The 19,392-nt window shown below is 35.1% G+C and overlaps 3 protein-coding genes across 3 annotated transcripts; 1 reads left to right on the top strand and 2 right to left on the bottom strand.

Moving 5' to 3' along the window:
- Positions 1–3,696: 3,696 nt before the first annotated feature.
- LOC143628677 (cysteine protease XCP1-like) lies at positions 3,697–5,384 on the top strand. Its single transcript, XM_077098202.1, has 4 exons — positions 3,697–4,178; positions 4,357–4,592; positions 4,677–4,817; positions 5,022–5,384. Exons 1-4 carry the CDS (start codon positions 3,719–3,721, stop codon positions 5,235–5,237), a joined length of 1,053 nt encoding a protein of 350 aa, XP_076954317.1. The 5' UTR covers positions 3,697–3,718; the 3' UTR covers positions 5,238–5,384.
- Positions 5,385–6,214: 830 nt separating this feature from the next.
- On the bottom strand, positions 6,215–10,467 carry LOC143627090 (increased DNA methylation 3-like). Its single transcript, XM_077096991.1, has 3 exons — positions 10,426–10,467; positions 7,668–7,841; positions 6,215–6,548 (listed from the first exon to the last, which is right to left on the bottom strand). Exons 2-3 carry the CDS (start codon positions 7,834–7,836, stop codon positions 6,268–6,270), a joined length of 450 nt encoding a protein of 149 aa, XP_076953106.1. The 5' UTR covers positions 7,837–7,841; positions 10,426–10,467; the 3' UTR covers positions 6,215–6,267.
- Positions 10,468–13,896: 3,429 nt separating this feature from the next.
- LOC143625848 (increased DNA methylation 3-like) lies at positions 13,897–15,024 on the bottom strand. Its single transcript, XM_077096081.1, has 2 exons — positions 14,823–15,024; positions 13,897–14,072 (listed from the first exon to the last, which is right to left on the bottom strand). The coding sequence occupies exons 1-2, from the start codon at positions 15,022–15,024 to the stop codon at positions 13,897–13,899; spliced, it is 378 nt and encodes a 125-aa protein (XP_076952196.1).
- Between the last annotated feature and the right edge of the window lie 4,368 nt (positions 15,025–19,392).

Raw genomic sequence — 19,392 nt, 5'->3', positions numbered from 1 at the left:
GGGTATGAATCGAAATTGGGTTACATGAAATATCAAGTCTCTTCGTTACCATTTGACCACCAACTAATTGACGTTTATATACTTATTTTATTATATTACTTCTTACAATAAAATATTATGCGGCAACTATTTCGTTTTTGTTTGAATGATCTTTGTTGTATGGTGTTTTTGTTGAAATGAAACCTGCTCTTCAAGAAAATAAAAAACTTACTATTTCAATTCGTTTAACCATAATATCATATAAACATGTGTATATGATATGTAATCTTTCTAACAACATAATTGATGATAAAACGTGTTAAGAGGCATGACATTAATAACATTAAAGTAAAGGGTTTTTTTAATAGGGTATGGATTAGTCTTATAGGCTTAAATGAAATTAATAACGACAACTAAGGGGTGTTTGTTTTTTCTTCAAACATCTTCAAGGGAGCTAATGTCTGCACGCGCGCAGACATTACCCTTGAAGACTGTTTGTTTTTTTTCTTAAAACAGATCTTAAGTTATCTTCTTTCATCTTAAAAGAAAAGCAAAGAAATCTTGCTTAAAACATCTTCGCAAAAAATCATACTCTTATCCCTTTGAAGCCACCCTCTCATCCACTCCTCCCACCACCGTCCGCCACCACCACCCACCGTACGCCACCACCACCATCCCCCACTGCCACCGTCCACCACCATCCACCGCCACTACCCACCGTCCGCCGCCACTACCAGCATCCACCACCACTACCCATCGTCCGCCACCACCACCACCACCACCATCCATCACAGCCACCACCAATCACCACCGTCCACCACCCACCACAACCGTTCATCACCACCACCACCCACTGTCGGACGCCATCACCGTCAACTACCACCGTCCACCACCCACCAAAACCGTCCATTACCACCATCCATCGCCACTACCCACCGTCCGCCGCCACAATTTTATTATTATATTTTCTATGTAACTTGAATAAATGACTTCTATCTTGTGAGATAAGTTTGACAGTTATGCAGACAGTATCAGCTTATAAAAACAAACAGTCTTATATTTTCAGCTTGCAGATCTTCAGACCACATCTTCAGTTGCAGACATGAAAACAGATGAAATCAGCTTGCAGACAGTTTATGTCTGCAAAAACAAACAGCACCTAAATGTCTTGATAAAATATATTTAAACCCTTAGGGAAGTGGGGGCGCTTGCCGTGAACAACCCAAGTGTCATCTCAGCAAACCATCGCCTACCCCCAAAACCCCTGGTCACCGACAACAATGTTAACGACCACCCACAAACAATGTCTCTCCTCTCCACCAACCTCTGCAGCGTTCTCTTTCACACTTTCTATCGTGTGACACAACCTGACCCCCCCTCCTTTTCCTAAATAAGGCCGTCATAATGAGCACCTGTTTAGATACGATAAGACCTATTTAGCAAAAATGTGTTCTATGTAATTTTGTAATTTTTTATTACAATTAATATTATTTAAGATAAAAAAATTAATTAATTGGATATATATATAGGGGTGACATAAGGCTGGTCTAGCTAGCTACTTCTGTTTGCTTGCTTACTCAAGTAAAAGATAGTGACCACAATTACTATGGATCTCTCCGTAGCACTATATCTACTACAAAATATATTGTTTTATATTTTTTTAACAACCAATTTTATTTAACGACGCGTTCGGCTATCCGTTGCGGGTATGTGAAACCGAATGGTTACGCCATCACCACTATTGTGGGTATCTCGTACCCGTTGGAAGGAGAGACTACGGGTCGTGATATGTCTTTAGAAATTTGTGTTTGGTTATCGTTGAATATGACTTTTGGAGGATAATACCTGTTGCGATATGATCATTGGAGGATAAAAATAATCTTTTATCATTAAACTACATATCTCACACTTTTATTTTTGTTACATTTTTTTTCAATTTAACCATCATGCTCAAAGAGACTGTTCGGTAATCTCAAGATTCTATAAGAGGCTACATTTGAATAAGTCAGATCGTAAACCATTACCAACACTTTTTTTATGTAGGAGTCAAATTGATTGTTTCGGATTTGAAATTCGATTTGAATATAAAACGGATAGATCAACGGGTCAAGCGAGATAGAGAAATCACTACTTGTACAACTTGTCGCTTAGACTGAGATAGAGATACAGAAATCACCACTCAATTCTAATTTAGGCTCCAAGAATACCATTTAAACGTGTCGAGTTTGAACTAGCATGAAAATTCAATTTAACTCACAAACATATGAGATAAACCAACCATTAAAATTTCATTCATAATATTCATCCAAAAACTGATCTTTCATATATCCTCGATACAAAATACATAAAAGAGAGAATATTGAGAAGAAACAATCCCACCTTGCTTGTAATTACTAATTACTAATTAGGGTGGTGGTAAAAAAACTAACTGAAAAAGTGAAATAAATAAAAATTAAGATACAAAGAAAATAAACATAAAGTGGACGTGGGCTCATGTGTGATTGTAACCTCCTTTCAGTCCTTTGGGTCAAATGGACCCAAATATTTCCCGGTTGGCGGCTTAGAGGTGAAAAAAAAAACCGAATCCGGACCCCAAAAAAACCCGGAACCGGTTTTTATACCCGGGTTTTTAATACTCGTATCCGACCTTACCCATAGGGTACGGATAAGGTATGCATTTCAGTACGAAAACTCGTACCCGAACCGGACCCGATTTGTGCCCGGTAACACTGGCGAAGCTTCATTGAGGCCCGGGGTGGCCCCGGCCCCCATGTTTTTTTTGCAGAGCAGTGTAAATTTACCCGTTTTCGGCCGAAAATTTTTATACGTAGTGTAAGTTTAGCATTTTTCGGCCGAAAATTTGAGCCCACCCCCCCTTGTTTGTGAAATTTTCAGTCCAAGCTTCGCCACTGCCCGGTAATACCCGAAAACCAGAACCGGTTCCATACTCGGAACCGGTTTTTCCAATACCCGAATCCGGATTTTTCAAATGCCTGATTTATACCTGAAATTACCGGAAATATACCTTAAAAATACCCGAAAAATACTCCTAAAAAGTGCAACCCCTTAAAAAATCCAATCTAAACCCGAAAAAAAAAAATCCAAAAATAGGGTTTTTTTCAATACCCGGAAATAGGGTATTCAAATACCCGGTTCTATACTCGACCCGAACGTGACACATAGGGTATGGTTCTTATAGGCAATATATGACCCGAACCCGACCCGATTATTCCACTACTCGGTTCCATACCCGAAACCGGATATTTGAAAAACCCAATTTGTGCACCACTAGTTGGCGCCAACAAGTCAGTTGTTATGATATCGTTAACGGGTAGAATCCATTGACACGGGATGCGTACATCAGTAGTATGAATAAGAAATTCAACATATCTAAGATCGAGTGTTTTAAGAATCATTTAATATATATGTAATTTATATTTAATATATTGTTTTTAATGTTATAGCGTAGGACTGTTTCTTAATAAAATGCCGCCTTATAAAATAAAATTCGACCGAGTTAGGGAGAGAAATCTTTTTGAGAACTAGATTATTGACTGATGCTTCTAAGTGTTGTCAAGGAGACATGCTTGGATCAAAAGATTGCCAAAAAGAACCAAGCTTTAAGGAAACATATATAAAATTTCAAACATCTTAACTTGAAAGCAACACACAACATGCCTTTGAACCAAACAAAACTCTATATAAACCACACTCCATTCATACAATCCACAACACAACAATGGCATTCATCAAAAACACATCACTTTTCTTTGCATTCGTGTCGGTTTTGGCATGTTCGGCTTTAGCCCACGAGTTTTCAATCCTCGGGTACGCCCCGGAGGATTTATCGTCCATTCATAAGGTTGTTCACCTTTTCGAATCGTGGATCGCTAAACATAGCAAAATCTATGAAAGTTTAGATGAAAAGTTACATAGGTTTGAGATCTTTATGGACAATTTGAAGCATATTGATGATACTAACAAGAAAGTTAGCAACTATTGGCTCGGGCTTAACGAGTTTGCTGACATGACCCATGAAGAGTTCAAGGACAAGTTTTTGGGGTTGAAAAGCGAGCTCGCAGAGAGGAAAGACGTGCCCGTTGAAGAATTTAGTTATAGAGATTTCGTGGATTTGCCGAAATCAGTTGATTGGAGAAAGAAAGGCGCGGTTGCTCCAGTCAAAGACCAAGGTCAATGCGGTAAGTATAAGTAATAAGTAAATGTTAGTTTTTACATTAGAAGTGGTATTTTTAAATTCATTTCCTTTATATAACTTGATTATTACAAGACAATTTTCCGAGTCGATATACGTTTACTAAAAATGACTTTTTTATTCGTTCTCTCACGTAAACAATCGGGCTATAATACTGTTTACAGGTAGTTGTTGGGCATTCTCAACGGTGGCTTCAGTGGAAGGTATAAACCAGATTGTAACCGGAAACCTAACAGTGTTATCCGAACAAGAACTAATCGACTGTGACACGACCTTCAACAACGGGTGCAATGGCGGTCTCATGGATTATGCATTTGCATACATTATGAAAAGTGGTGGACTTCATAAAGAAGAAGAGTATCCTTATATCATGAGTGAAGGCACTTGTGATGAGAAGAAGGTGAACCTTTTAATCTTAAATATTGTATACAAATCTAAAACGTGTCGAGACTCGATGATTCTAAAATATTTTGTATTGTTATAGGACGTATCTGAAAAGGTGACAATAAGCGGGTATCATGATGTACCACGAAACAATGAAGATAGTTTCTTGAAGGCGCTTGCAAACCAGCCCATTAGTGTTGCCATTGAAGCCTCGGGCCGTGACTTCCAGTTCTACAGTGGGGTAAGTCTACAACAATCCGTTTTATGAACTGGTTGATTCGGGCTATGTTTTATCTAAAAACACAAAATATAAAATCTTAGCTAAAAAGAAATTTTTATGGGTAAAGCCAGCTCATTTCAACCCGATTTGGCCCGTTTAGCCAACTTGTGTGATGTCACCATCGAGTTAAAGATTTTCTAACTTTGAAAATGTGATGTTGATTAGGGTGTGTTCGACGGGCATTGTGGGACTGAGTTGGATCATGGAGTAGCGGCTGTCGGGTATGGAACAACGAAGGGTCTAGACTATGTGATAGTGAGGAACTCGTGGGGACCGAAATGGGGAGAGAAAGGGTACATAAGGATGAAGAGAAAAACAGGGAAGCCCCAAGGGATGTGTGGCCTTTATATGATGGCTTCTTACCCTACAAAACAAAAGTAAAATGTCCCTAAATCTTTACTCAATGGTCCTAAAGTGATTTCAACAGGACCATTCACTGTCACATGTATTTCTAATATTTCCATTTTCTGCTTCTTGGTTTATTGTTGTACTTTACTTATGGAATGACAAAATTCACCATTACTCCAACGCGTTGAGTTTTTATCACAAGTGAGTCCATATACAAACGTAACAAACGTGTAAATGAAATATGCTGCTTATGAGCTACTTGAGGCCGGCTCACACGAAACAGAAAGTAGCTCGGGCCTAAAAGTAAACTTGTTTAATGAATGAGCTCGAGCCCCACACAAAAACTAAATAAGATACACTGCGTTGTATATACAAAAATAAAACTATTTATCTATATACAAATCAACTAAATAAATAATAAACGAGCCGAACTTGAGATTGAAGAAATTCTCAACACCTAAGTTTAAACTTTGGAGTTTGGATATAGAGCTCAAAACAAGCCAAACTCGAACTGTGTTAAATAATCTATATTATGTTATTTTTTTATATATAAAACTAAGTGTAAATAAAAAAAATATTTATATCAACAAAATAATTAAAAAACATTAAATACATATCAATATCAAACAAGCCAAGCCTATGCTTGAAACTTTCTTACGAGCCGAGCCCAAGCTTTGGATACATAGCTCAAACGAGCTAAGCTCGAGCTTTGTTAAACTAACAGAGCTGAGATCAAGGTTGGACGAGCTCTAGCTTGGCTCGTTTAGACCCCTTGTCAATTACTCAGTTCATTCAACCCGTACTAAAAACTACGCATTCACCATTACCATTACCATTACCATTACCATTACCATTACCATTACCATTACCATTACCATTACCATAACCATAAAACATAACATCAAAAGTTAGACCCTACAAAAAGCAAACCCAAGTAAAACTAGTACAGAATAGGCAAATTAATAAGAATTGATAACATAAAAATACAACATCTAGAACTAGAACGGGGGTTTTGGCACCGAGTTGACTCAAAACCAACCCCTAATCAATCAGTAACAACAAACTAAGAAGCAAGAGCAGGGGTACCCGGGGCACTGGATTGTTTGACCGGTATGGTGTGCTTCATCACCACGACTTCCAGTATGCCGGTCTTCCGGAAAGTGGGTGAGACCAACCTTGGATCGACTCGGCCCGGTAAGTTGAAGGAGACACTGAACTTTCCTGATGGGGCTAGTTGTTGGACTTTGGGCTTGCATTTGTTGTGATTAGTCATAAATTCACTGTCTTGGATATTACCGGTGATTTCGACCCGCCCGTCAACGCTCACATCAACCTTTAGATTGCCTGTCATGATATATATATTATAACTTATAAGAATTAGTATGTACTTTTTGGAATTTAAAATAGTAAAATACCTATAACAAGACTCAAGTCGATTCAAAATTTTGGATGTATAAAGGTTATTGCTACAAGAGAAATGGGTTAGTTTACAGGTCAAGCAGATTGAGGAACGGGTTTTAGTATGAGTCGAAAAAACCGGGTCGGTCTCGGTTGACCACTTGACCCTCAATAATTAATAAAGTTATGATTGCAAACCGAAGTTATTGCGATAGTTATCTAAATCTTTGAATCAAAGCAATTTAAGAGTTTGTATACTTGTATGCCTTACAAAAAGACATTGGGCAACTTTCAACCCGTTCGGCCCAGCACGACCCATCTTGACCCATAAACCATTAGCTAACATTTTTTTTAATTTGACCCGTTTGAGATAGACACAACCCTAGTCAACCTATTTACAAGTAAATGTCAAGATTTTAATGACGAATAGACACAGGCGTGTGAAGATTACAAAACTATAATTATGTGTATCAAAGTTAGCTTAATTACGACTTTACGGCTAACAAACGTTGTGAAGGACCAAAAATTATAAAGAACCAGTTTTATAAATGTTGTGAAGGTTTTAAACATGCAATCTTTTTTTACTAAGCTTGACTTGATCTTTTTCAAACTATTCCTCTTTTATAAAACATAAAAAATTAAAAAAGACTACTCAAGTTAGTCATTTATTTCCTTAATTTTGCATCATGTAAGTAATACATTTTTGGTTTTGGGCTGCAACAAAACCAGATCAATATAAATCAATTTTCGTTTGATTAACCTTGATTTATAAGCCATTTAAAGCATTAACTTTCAAGTTAAACATGATTTGACTGCTCGATATGTATCGGATAACTGTTTTGACAGAGTAAAATGTCCATTACTAAAATGCCACCTATAATTGTTCTTGAATAGGACTTTATCAAGGTTTAAGCATAGAATCTCGTATTGACAACCCAAAAAAGTAAAAAGATAAACTATAACAAACAAATCAAGTCATTGGTAGTATTTTGTTAATTTGAAGGTTTCACAGTTGATTGTCATATTAATAATTTTGTAGAAATAAAATGGCAAATGAGTACTTACACTGAGGTTTACAGACACCAGGTAGGGAAACCCGAAAAATGTAAGCTTGTTTACTTTCACCTATGTCAACTAGGCCAAGTGGTGGTGCGTGTTTCGCATCCAAAGCTGTACCACTCAAAACAATTGGTGGCTTTGACTCCATTGACTTTGTTCCATCGGCCACAGTCATATTTCCTGAGAAAATAACAAAAGGATATCGTTAGGGCTGCATTAATAGTTCGATGAAGCATTTGTTTGGTACAGAATGCGTGTTTGTTTGCATGCACCTAAAATTAACAAAGTACCGCATAATTTTTGTGTGACATTGTTGATTTGATTTAATATGGCGTGTGACGTCCAGAAGAATAAAAAACAGGACAGAAAATTAACATGTATAACAAAATATAACAAAACTTATAACTACCAATAATCCATGGTATATACGGCTTAAACAAACCTTCACTGGATTTTATTTCTATTTCATAATTCCTATTGAGAAAATATCAGCTCTGACAACAATCTCATAGTCCAACGTAATAGGCTAATAGCAATTAGCACACATGATAATCTTATCATGGTTGTTTAGAAACAAAATGTCAAGTAAAATGATTCAAATGATAATAAGTCATTCTGTATCATAACCACCATTCTTGTCTCACTAATATCATTCATGTGTCCTAAGTTCTCAATCCTCACAACCCGTTATCAACTTTTTTGATCCAACTATCCGATTATTTCTGTACATTCACTTTTTACTGTAAAGCGTCACAAGCTTGGTTTAAAAAAGCTTGTTTGAGGCGCAAACGTGTGGGGCTTCGGACAACTTAAGGTGCAGTTTGTACAAAAAGCGCAAAAAAAGCGCTGAGGCGCACCGGAAAAAAGTCCTAAAGTGCATGCCTTTTGTACACTTACAACTTTTTATGCATTCAGACGTTGTATAACAAGCTTTTTAAGTTGTACATGTATGCAGTTTATATATTAAATCATATATAAAGCTCATTTATGTCTAAATATTGAGTAAAATTGGCTATAAACCTATAAAAAATATATAAACTCAAATGTAATATTGCTTGCGGTGCGCACATATGATGTATATATGTGTGAACCCTCGGGTGGGCAAAAGTGAAATTGCACTAATTTTGACGTTATTTTACTAATCTCGTGAAAATAACGTTAAAAGTGACGGACGGTTAATCAGGCATCATGTAGTGGCGTTGATAGCTGAAAGATAAGGGTACATGCACCGATCAGCTGGTGTCCCGATGATTGAGTGCTATGTGCCTTATGTCCAAGGCTTGATGCAAAACTACTATCGAGCCGGGGGTCTCACCGGAAGCAGCCTCTCTATCCCTATATGGTAGAGGTAAGGCTGCCTACATCTTACCCTCCTCAGACCCTACCATAGCTTTGCTATTGGTGGTATACTGAGTACGATGATGATGATGATGATGAAATGTAATATTGCGCGCCTCGCGTACAAAAAGCCTAACGCTTTTTTGCCTCAGCTTGGGACTATGTCGCCTCAGTGCAGCTGCGCCTTATGCTTTTTAAAAACAAGGTCACAAGATCAATCCATATCACTGGAGAATAACATAGAACATGCTTTTACTTCTCTCAAACATCTCTGGTATCTTCTTTACAACAATCATCAAAGAAACACGCCTTTTACCAAATTCAGAACATACTGGAAAGCCTAAGAAGGTATAGTTCACAAACTTTACAAATCAAAATCACTGCTTTCAGCAGCCTTATTTTCACCTATACATTAATTACAAACTTTGAAGAAATAACAAACATCTAGTTAGTTTTGTATCTAACTTATGAGTCAGTAAACAAGCCTGTGCTGGCTCGCGAGTAGGCCTGTAACGAACCGAACGAACACGAACAAGGGTATGCTCGTGTTCGTTCATTTAACTTTAAACGAACATGAACACTTAAACACAAATATTTGGTGTTCGTGTTCGTTTGTTTAAAAATAACAGGTTTGTGTTCGTTTATGTTCATTTATTTAAAATCTAAACGAACATCTCACGAGCATAAATTAACATAATTGAACAAAGATAAACAAACATAATTGAACATACTTAAATGAACACAAAGAAACATATACAAACGTTCACGAACATAAATAAACGAACGAAACATGTGTTCACGTTCGTTCATTTAATTAAACGAACACAAACTTTTTGTTCATGTTTGTTCGTTTATTAAATTAACGAACTTCCCGTTGAACGGTTCACAAACAGTTTGCCGAACGTTCAGTTCGTATACTATACAAGCCTACTCGCGAGCCTAAACGAGCCTATTATTTATATATTAAATATGTGAAAAATAAGTATATAATATACATTATATTATTGTACATAAAATCTATAATAATAAATATATCAACAAAAAAACAAGTATACATATAATAAGTAAATTAATTAATAACTACTAAACAAGTCAAGCCCGAGCCCGAACTCGGCTCAACTCGTCTACACCTGGCAGCTGTTTAGCCGATCTAGCCGAGAAGCCGATTTAACTACCGGAGTGGTGTCCGGAAACCCTAACACTAATAAACAAGCACAAATACTGAAACTGAAACTGATAAAAAATCAGTAACAGTAACCTAATAAATATAAATCTAGCAAATAAATAAGACATAACGCATATTAACATTTATTTAAACCATATATAATTATGCAATAGGTTGAGATCTGTAGAGAATCCACCTGCAATTATACAACACATGGACTCGTAACGTATAAAACAGTACGATTAATAATCGGAAGCTTACCCTAGGTTCGGTAATCGGAAGTTCACTGGTTCTCGGAGACTGAATTAATTAATGTTGGGGGGTTTTAGTGGGATTTTGTTTTATTTTAAATAGACCCGAGCTCGACTTGTTTCGAGTTACAAGAGCTTAAGCTTGAGTTCGTTTTGTTTCAGACTCTTTTTCTATGGGTTGAGCTTGGACTCGACTTGTATATTATCTATTGATTAATAATTAATTAATTGATATATGTTTTTACTTAGTTTTAGATATTTTGTGAAAACTATAAGTTAAAAATATACATGGTTCGAGCTTGGGCGGCTTGATGACTACATATTATGAGGCCAGTATTAAATTTATTTGAAAGCTGCAATTATATTCAAATAATAGGCTAACTGGCAATAAGCTGCGTCGCTATCCATTTTTAATAACTGAAGGAGCTTTATTTACGGCTTGAGCTTGTTTTGAGCTTTTTATGAATACGAGTGACTATCTTGCGTTCACATCCCTATTTGTGGTTTAGCTCCTAATAATGGCTGTAAAAATCGCGACTAGGCGCCGAGTACTCAACGAGTAATCCCTGCCTAGGCCGAGTTCTCGGTGAGCCATCCCCGAGTACTCTCCGACTAAGGCCGAGTACTCTCCGACTAAGGCCGAGTACTCACCGACTAAGGCCGAGTACACCCAACTCCCCAGTCGACCGCCTAAGGTCCGCCTGGCGACTTTTGCAACCTTGGCTCCTATAACCTCTTCAGTTTAAATTGAAAGGTTTGAACGAATGATCTTCTTGTGTTTATTTTAGTAAGAGGTTTGGACTAAGGATTGTAACTAAACAATCTATATGGCAAAAGTTTAATTCGGGTTTGAACTTAAGCAAAATATTAAATGGATTTAGCTTAAAACCAAAAATAATTTTGTCCCTAATGTCAATGGTAAATGCACAACTAATAGCGTAAATTTACTCTTGCGCCCACCCACATCCCCTCACAAGAGAAAACGCTTAAATGTAAAATAATAATGATAATTTAATAATAATTCAATTATTTATTTTATTTTTATTTTTCTGGTAATGGGTACCCTCTTCCCAAAATTTTTTCACTTTAAAGAATTATTTTGGTTTAGGAAGAGGTGAGATGGGGGTGACATGGTACTCTACACCCCTCCCAACTCCCAAGTACCATCACACACAATTTTTTTTTGCTTAATTTTCTTTTTTACTTTCTTTGCTTGTAAGAATTGTGTGTGTGGAGGGGAGGGAGAAATGATAGACCCGTAATATTTTATGGGGACAGAGATTTGTAGGAGTTACCGCTTTATATAAATATTTCGGTCCACTTTGGGTTGGTCGTATACAAACTTATAATAAAACTAACGATGGTTAACAAAAGTACTTCAAAATATCAATATATAAGGTAGTCAACAAAACCATTTCAAATATAATTACAAAAAGATAATTCAACTTATGATAATCAACAAATAGTCAAATATCATATTATATAAAATCATTATCTTCGTGTCTTCATTTTTTTTGAAATTTTGTCATAAAATCATATACCGAGACGTTCCTTAACCAATCAAACTATCGCTTAAGTTCTCATCACCCATCCCGTAACGCAAATCGGATTTCACTAACTCTAATCCCGAAAAACATCTCTCAATCTTTGAGGTTGCAACGAGTAACACAAGCGCTAGCTTTAATAAACGGGTAATGCGTCGTTGGTTACCTGAATGCCTAGTCTGGTTCGCTGGTGATGATTGGCACTCGTTTTTTTTTATTTTATTTTTTATAACTAAGTTTAATTAAATTATCTACATGGGTTGGATACTTGGGCTTGTTTAAACATGGACTCATTGGTAATGTGCTAATGGCTTTGGCACTTGGACATGAACTAATGAGTTACCAAAATTATTGAATTATATACACAATTATATTAATTTTAATTTTATAAAGTTATATTTGGTTTTTTAGGGGTTGGTTTCTACGGCACCGGCTTAAAAAGTTTAAGAGGCGCGATTGAAAAAATTTGGGGGTTGGGGAGGGAGGGGGCGCTCAGGATTTAACATATATATAACATTAAAAAAATTAAACTTAAGGTTGGCGGCCGACCCCTTAAGGACGCAATAGATCCGTCCCTATAGGGGGTAAGGGTAGGGTTAAGTGGGGTGGGGATAGAGACGGGCCAGTGAGTTAACGAAAAAAGAGGAGAATTTTAATTATATTAAGCTTATCCATCTAACATATTATATATTTTTTACATATTTCATTCCATTTCTAATTCAAAGTTCAATTCAATTCCATTTAAAAAAATTCCACAAATCTAACACGACTTCAGAAAAAGTCATGTTGGTTCTTGATTTAAAAATAAAGGTATACAAAGTTTTATTGACCATAACTTTGTTTGTTTTTGAACTAACCATGATTTTTTTTCTACCTACCGAATTTGAATCCTCACCATATATAAAGACAAAACTTTATCTAACTTTTAGACACCATTAAACCAAAGTCTCTTTTGAATAACTTTACTATATTTGCTTTAATTATTATGCAAACTTTAATTTACACCGATGTAAAACGTAGCACATGATTCGGCTGTGAAGTGGTGCAACTGGGTCCCGAAAAGGTGTAATATTCATGTTTGGAGGGTGGAGAGAATAAACCTCCTACCCGAATGGCTTTGGGGAAGAAGAAACATTAATTCAGGTTCTTTTTCAGCTTTGTGGGCTTTGCGACTTGGAAGTTGAGACGGTCGAGCATGTTTTCTTGGAGTGTTCGGTGGCTTCCGAAGTGTGGGATTTCGTGAGCTCATGGAGTAAAGTCCCTCCGATTTTCGCCTTCTCGTTAAATATATGTTGGAGCTTTGTTCTAGCTCGGGTTTGAGGGATTGTGAGAAGATTGCTTTTCATGGGATCGTGATTATACTCTTGTTGGAGAATTTGGAAAGCTAGATACAAAAGACTCTTTAAAGGTAAAGAGATCTAGGTAGAATATGTAATTGAAGATATAAGATCTCTTAGTTTTTTATGGTTCAAAAATAGTTCAATATGCAAGACTATAGATCGGTCAAAGTGGTGTAAACTTTTAATGTAAGTGTTTGTGGTGGGGCTATTCTCCGGCTTGTGGAGAGGAGCGTGTTTTGTCAGTTGTTTTGGTTGACTTGTTTATAAAAGTTCATAGTTCGAAAAAAAAAGGAGCACATGAACAATTACTTGATAGGAACTAATTCACTTTCTTTAATTTAAAGACTACAACTCAAACAAAAAACAAATCCGAAAAAGGTTCTAATAACGCCCTACATAACTTATAAAGTTATAATATTATTCACTACTGCCACCGATGTCCGCGACAAGTGTGATATCGTCACCTGGACCCGAACCCAAGCCCGGACCAATATCAGCCAAAGGTGGTAAACCATCGGCTGAGGTTTCAGCCTCCGGGTCAGTTTTCCTCACCAAAATTTCCATATAGTTGTCTGCAGTGAAGGAGACTTGAGTGGTCTAATAGTCCACTGGGCCCGGTAAGTTGAAGGAGATGGCCCATGGTTTGGTCGGGCATAACTGTATTCGGTTCCTTCGGCTACCAATTAGCCGTTTATCATCAAAGATTGTCGCAGGAGTTACCTGCCCTACTATTGTCACCTCACCGTTGAAATTTACTGTCCACTCGACTTCGTCTGATGCAATCATAAAAAAAAGTTCATTAAGATGGTTGCATTTTTGGATATAACAACTTTGACCCGTTACTTATTAGTTAGTCTATTTGGGTTATGTTTTATTTCTAACGGGTCAAATTGGTAAATCTAACATGTGAGAAGGCACACAGAGTTTATTTTTTTATTTCTTGATTAGAGAATGTAGGTGAATTGTATAAGCATAAGGTATTCAAAAAATTTGTGCTAAAATCAACAAAATATCTAAGCAACTTTAAAGAACACTAGCGTAACAATTTAAGTCCGTTCATGTCGATTATAGTAAAAATATGACCCTATCATTAAAGGTCTTGTAACGTCTAGAGTTGTAAAATGACAGAGATGCCCTTGTAATCTACTCAAATACTTTCGACAAACCATTTATAAAATGATTCTTTTGAGTAGATTATGAGGCATCATGCCATTTTACTGTTTCCTTGACAAGTCTTTTATCGAAATTAGATAAACGAAACCAAACTGATACTTGTAAACTGGTGTAACCTCTAAATTTGTTTTAATATTTTGGTGACTTCTTGACTGCACAAAATCTCCAGAGACAATTTTCTTCATATAACTTTTTAATCCATAAAACGACTAATCTTTTATTATGAAAAATAAATTTTATTATCAAATTACTTGGATAAACCGTGTTTCGGGTTAATCATATTAGTGATCCTGATGCTTAACTAAAAACCTTTTCTTTATCATATATATATACAATTAAATGAGACTTACTTTCAGAAAACCGAACTTGTGGCAACTCGACTAGAACCCAATAGTGATGGTTACTAGCCTCTAGCTCAGCTACGTTTGCAAGACGGCCAGGTGCATTTGCTGCCGCTCCATACAGTGTCACATCAGGTTTTGGTAATGAAACAATTGCATCAAGTAAAAATTCAAATCCCATTCCCAATGTGCGCACGATCTCAGCAGCCATTGCTATCAAATGATAAGAAATAAATTGGTTATATATATGGTTATGTTGGCAGATACTAATAGGATACACAGATCCTGCTGTTAAATCCACATGATACTTCATATTATATATACGTTATGTAGTTATTACATACCCGAATACTAAAGGGCATACGTCACACGGATGCATAGTATCTAGATTTTTTTTATAAAAATTAAAGCATGAAATTTTATAAAGTGAATTAAATTTTTCTAAAATTAATAGGTAATACAAGATCCGATCCTCACACGCGTGTGCTTACAGATTATTATTACATATATAGCCGATCACTATAGGGCATACGTCACGCAAATGCATTGTATCAAGCGATTTTTATAAAACAGAAGCATGAAATTTTATAAACTTAACTGTGTGATTATCTTGACACGCGCTCCTATCTGAAGTTCTTTTATCCTTTTAAGCATATTACTACAACATAAACAGCAAATAAGTCATCTGTTGCTATATAACTTTCATGGAAGAAGTTATCATAACAAGATCAAGATTTAAGATCTACTGCTTGCAGCATATATATCATAAATATATATATGAGAGTTAATCCTAATAAGGCATACACACACACACACACATGTTTTGATTATATTTTATATGTGATCTGTGTGGAGCACACATTGAATCTCTTGTTCACAAATTAGTAATATCACTTATACCTTCCTAACATAGCCTATTTTAATAATTTAATTACTTCATAACTAAATTTAATATATTGCATAGAGAAAATAGTCCTATAGATAAACACCAGATCCGGTTAGTAAACAGCAATTCATTACAGATTATTCCAAATTGTAGCGATAAATCATCGAATTTCCTAAATTATATCGGGTGATGAATTTTTACATATATAAGCATACAAATTACAAAGTATTACTGATTTATTATATGTACAATTATAATTTTTTAGGTCCATTTTTATAACTCACACAGGCCCTCGAGTTTTCTTCGACGGCCTTTTTATTTAGGCCAACTGGAACAAATTTGCACAAAATTCGCGATCTGATTTCCAGAAAATTTATGTTAATGCATAAAACTTAATTTTGACGGATCTCACATGAAATTAAGTTGATATGAACGACAGAATTCTATAATCGATTAAGTAAAGAAGATAAATTACCGATGATTGTGATGAGCAGACTCTGTTAACCGATTGATTTAGTGTCGCAGATGAAGCAAGCAGTGAATTTGTGTAAGCAATGAGAGTTGTTTGAAGTTATTTATAGCAGGTGATGAGCATTGCATTAGTTCCACCATGCACCGTCAATATATGCTTTTGTGAAAAAGGTTCCCTTATTTTTAGGTTCAGTTTTTCAACTTTGCATTAAAAGTTTGGAACCAGGTTTCCCATATTTAGCAAATACTATGTTGCAACTACTTTTGAATTGATTAAAAAAAATAATACCAACTTTATAAAATATATCTAATAATAACAAGTGATATAGTATAGGTTTATTTCTATTTGAGGTATTGTTTTTTTTCTTCACAAAATAGAATATACTTTATAATTTATATAAAAGCTGGAGTGTAAATAAGTCGAGTAAATAACTCGAGATTAGTGTGATAACAGCTCGGATCGAGAGGAGCTTAAGATTGGCTGTTGCGAGCATAAACAAACATGTAATTTATGCATAAATTAATGTAGTGTTGTAATAATATCATACAATTATATTAATATGATATAATAATATTATATGCCATAATAAGTTACAAATAATCATAACATAGCATAACATAACAAGTTATTAATAATTATCTTATATAATATGATATATATAATACAGTATATCATAACATATTATAAAATTTACATAATAAAATTTATTATATGCATAATAAAAATTTGATATAACATATTCCATTTATATGAAATCGTGCATATAAACTAAGGTTTCACCTGCGCTCTGCCATAGCGAAACCATACAGTATGAAAAAAAATATATTTTATGTGCTGGTCTATTAAAGAACTTTAAAAACTCTTAATAACCAATAATTTTACTTATTTATTTTCTATATATAATACTAGTTGAGAGTAGTTTTATCATTTACTATATATTTAACATATATTAAAATTCAGTATAGATATGTATAAAAACGAATTTTCATAATTGTAATAATAAATTTACATATAAAATAATAACTGCACTACTCTCAAATAATATTAACATATAAAAAAGTAAAAAAATAATTGAGAGTTTTTTAAATTATTTAGGTGTTCCTAAATAAATCTCAGTGAATCTAAAAAGTAATTATATCAACTTTAATACATTTCACTTTTTATTGTCTAAATTAATAATTTAAACGATAACTACTTTTAAATAATATTCATCTAGTAAAAAAACATAAATAAATTATTAGTATTAATATAATATAAGATTTATGCATTACATAATTAAAATAAAAATACAACAATAAAATTAAAGTACTCATCATAGTGTACATTAGCATTCCAGATATGCTCTACCAAATCCGATAGAAGGTTGGTATGTGTTTTAGGTGGAAGGTTGGATTGTTAAACTCGAACATAATCAAAATATTTATTTATGCCAAAAACATTAACCTTAACCTGTGGACTTAAAATTGTGTATCCCGAACCCAACAAGTTTAACCACTTTATATAAACGTTTCAAAGGGTTAATCGGTTAGCGATAGCAATCAAATAGTTAAAACGGTAATTTGGCTAATGTATTGTAATAAGTGGGTTAAACGGGTTGACCTTTTAAATTAAATGTATCAAGCATAACTTGGTTATCAAAAGGGTTAGAAGTGACGGCCCAAAACCTGATTATATTCGTGTTGTGTTAAAAATTGTTAGCCTTCTAGTAAGCCACACATTCTCTATCAAAAAAACAAAGTACCGTTTACGGTTTAGGCTTTCATCTGCTTGCTATTCAAGACTGAGCCCAAAATAAGGGGTACTGTTTACATATACATACATAAGCTCATGTAGAAATCCAATGATCACAACCTCTTTAGTACAATAACATACTTAAAACGAGATAATTCAAAGACTGAAACAATGATCAAACAAAAAAAAACGAAAAGGGTTTTAAACTTCTAATTGCTGATAACTTACAACATTGTAGTGCCTAGATAACTTATAATATTTTTTTAATAAAATTGATATATTAGGATAGTCAAATCATGTAAAACTATATACATACTTCCATTTCTAGAAAACGTTTACAATAAAGTGCAGGCAAACGGGCAACAAGCTGCGCCGCCACCCCCTTTTTGAATAGCAAAACCAATCCTACTAAAAACGAAGCTTTGAGACCTAGGAGTTGAAGACCAATCCAACAAGCTGCGCCGCTACCCCCTTATAATATTATTCATCATTACACACTTCATCAATACCATGAAACTACTCAAGCCATCCTCTATTTGAAAACTTATCGTTTTTTGTTCCTTAGAATAATGTCCATCCACTTTCTTTGCTAAGTTTTAACACGTGCTAGACAAATGAGAGCATTAATGTAATCATATCATATCATATCATATCATATCATTTAGATATATAGATGATCACAACTTTTAAGTTAGATAACATACTTAAAACCTGATAATTCAATGATATTCGACTCAAGTTAACTACCCGATAACTTAAAGCATAATATATGTCTAGATGGATATCGCGGCCATGAAACTATGCGAGCCCTCAATCCTCCATGTCCATTTCATACCAGGTAACGCCATCCACCACCAAGGTTGTCGAACTAGTGGCTGCAGGAACAGTTGGCGGCCTTCTTTTCCGCACTGATATTACTATATTATCATTTGAAGGGAGGGTCAAGGAAGCGGTACTCCAGTCCACCGGGCTAGGGAAGCCAAAGAAAATGGCCCATGGTTCTGTCGGGCAAAGCTGGACCCGGTTTCTTCTGTATCTGGTTATCGGTCTGTCTGCAAATGTTGCAGAAGGAGGTATATGTCCTATAATCGTGACATCACCCTTGTAGTTCATAGTGCAGTCTACTACATCTGATACAATCATAAAAAAAAGTTTATCATCAAATATTGTATTCGGTTGGGCATAACTGTATTCGGTTCCTTTGGCTACCAATTAGCAGTTTATCATCAAATATTGTCGCAGGAGTTACCTGTCCTTCTATTGTCACCTCACCGTCGAAACTTACTGTCCACTCGAATTCGTCTGATGCAATCATAAAAAAAATAGTTCATTAAGATGGTTGCATTTTTGGATGTAACAACTTTGACCCGTTACTTATTATTTGATTTGGGTTATGTTTTATTTCTAACGGGTCAAATTGGTAAATCTAGCACATGAGAAGTCACACAAGTGTTTTTTTTATTTTTATTACAAACTGATACTTGTAATAA

Source organism: Bidens hawaiensis, unplaced genomic scaffold, assembly GCF_021521415.1.
Source record: "Bidens hawaiensis isolate Kalapana, Puna unplaced genomic scaffold, B.hawaiensis_p1.1 tig00000458_1, whole genome shotgun sequence".
Taxonomy (NCBI): domain Eukaryota; kingdom Viridiplantae; phylum Streptophyta; class Magnoliopsida; order Asterales; family Asteraceae; genus Bidens; species Bidens hawaiensis.
The sequence above is the reverse complement of the archived record's forward strand: the minus strand, read 5'-3'. Positions and strand labels throughout refer to the sequence as shown.

Excerpts from the sequence above, each read along its gene's own strand:
- LOC143625848 (XM_077096081.1), bottom strand. The coding sequence starts at position 15,024 with ATGGCTGCTGAGATCGTGCGCACATTGGGAATGGGATTTGAATTTTTA. Across the intron at positions 14,073-14,822 it reads ACAAGTTCGGTTTTCTGAAA|ACGAAGTCGAGTGGACAGTA; the intron begins GTAAGTCTCATT and ends TGATTGCATCAG.
- LOC143627090 (XM_077096991.1), bottom strand. The coding sequence starts at position 7,836 with ATGACTGTGGCCGATGGAACAAAGTCAATGGAGTCAAAGCCACCAATT. Across the intron at positions 6,549-7,667 it reads TGGTGTCTGTAAACCTCAGT|GCAATCTAAAGGTTGATGTG; the intron begins GTAAGTACTCAT and ends ATATCATGACAG.
- LOC143628677 (XM_077098202.1), top strand. The coding sequence starts at position 3,719 with ATGGCATTCATCAAAAACACATCACTTTTCTTTGCATTCGTGTCGGTT. Across the intron at positions 4,179-4,356 it reads CAAAGACCAAGGTCAATGCG|GTAGTTGTTGGGCATTCTCA; the intron begins GTAAGTATAAGT and ends TACTGTTTACAG. Across the intron at positions 4,593-4,676 it reads GCACTTGTGATGAGAAGAAG|GACGTATCTGAAAAGGTGAC; the intron begins GTGAACCTTTTA and ends GTATTGTTATAG.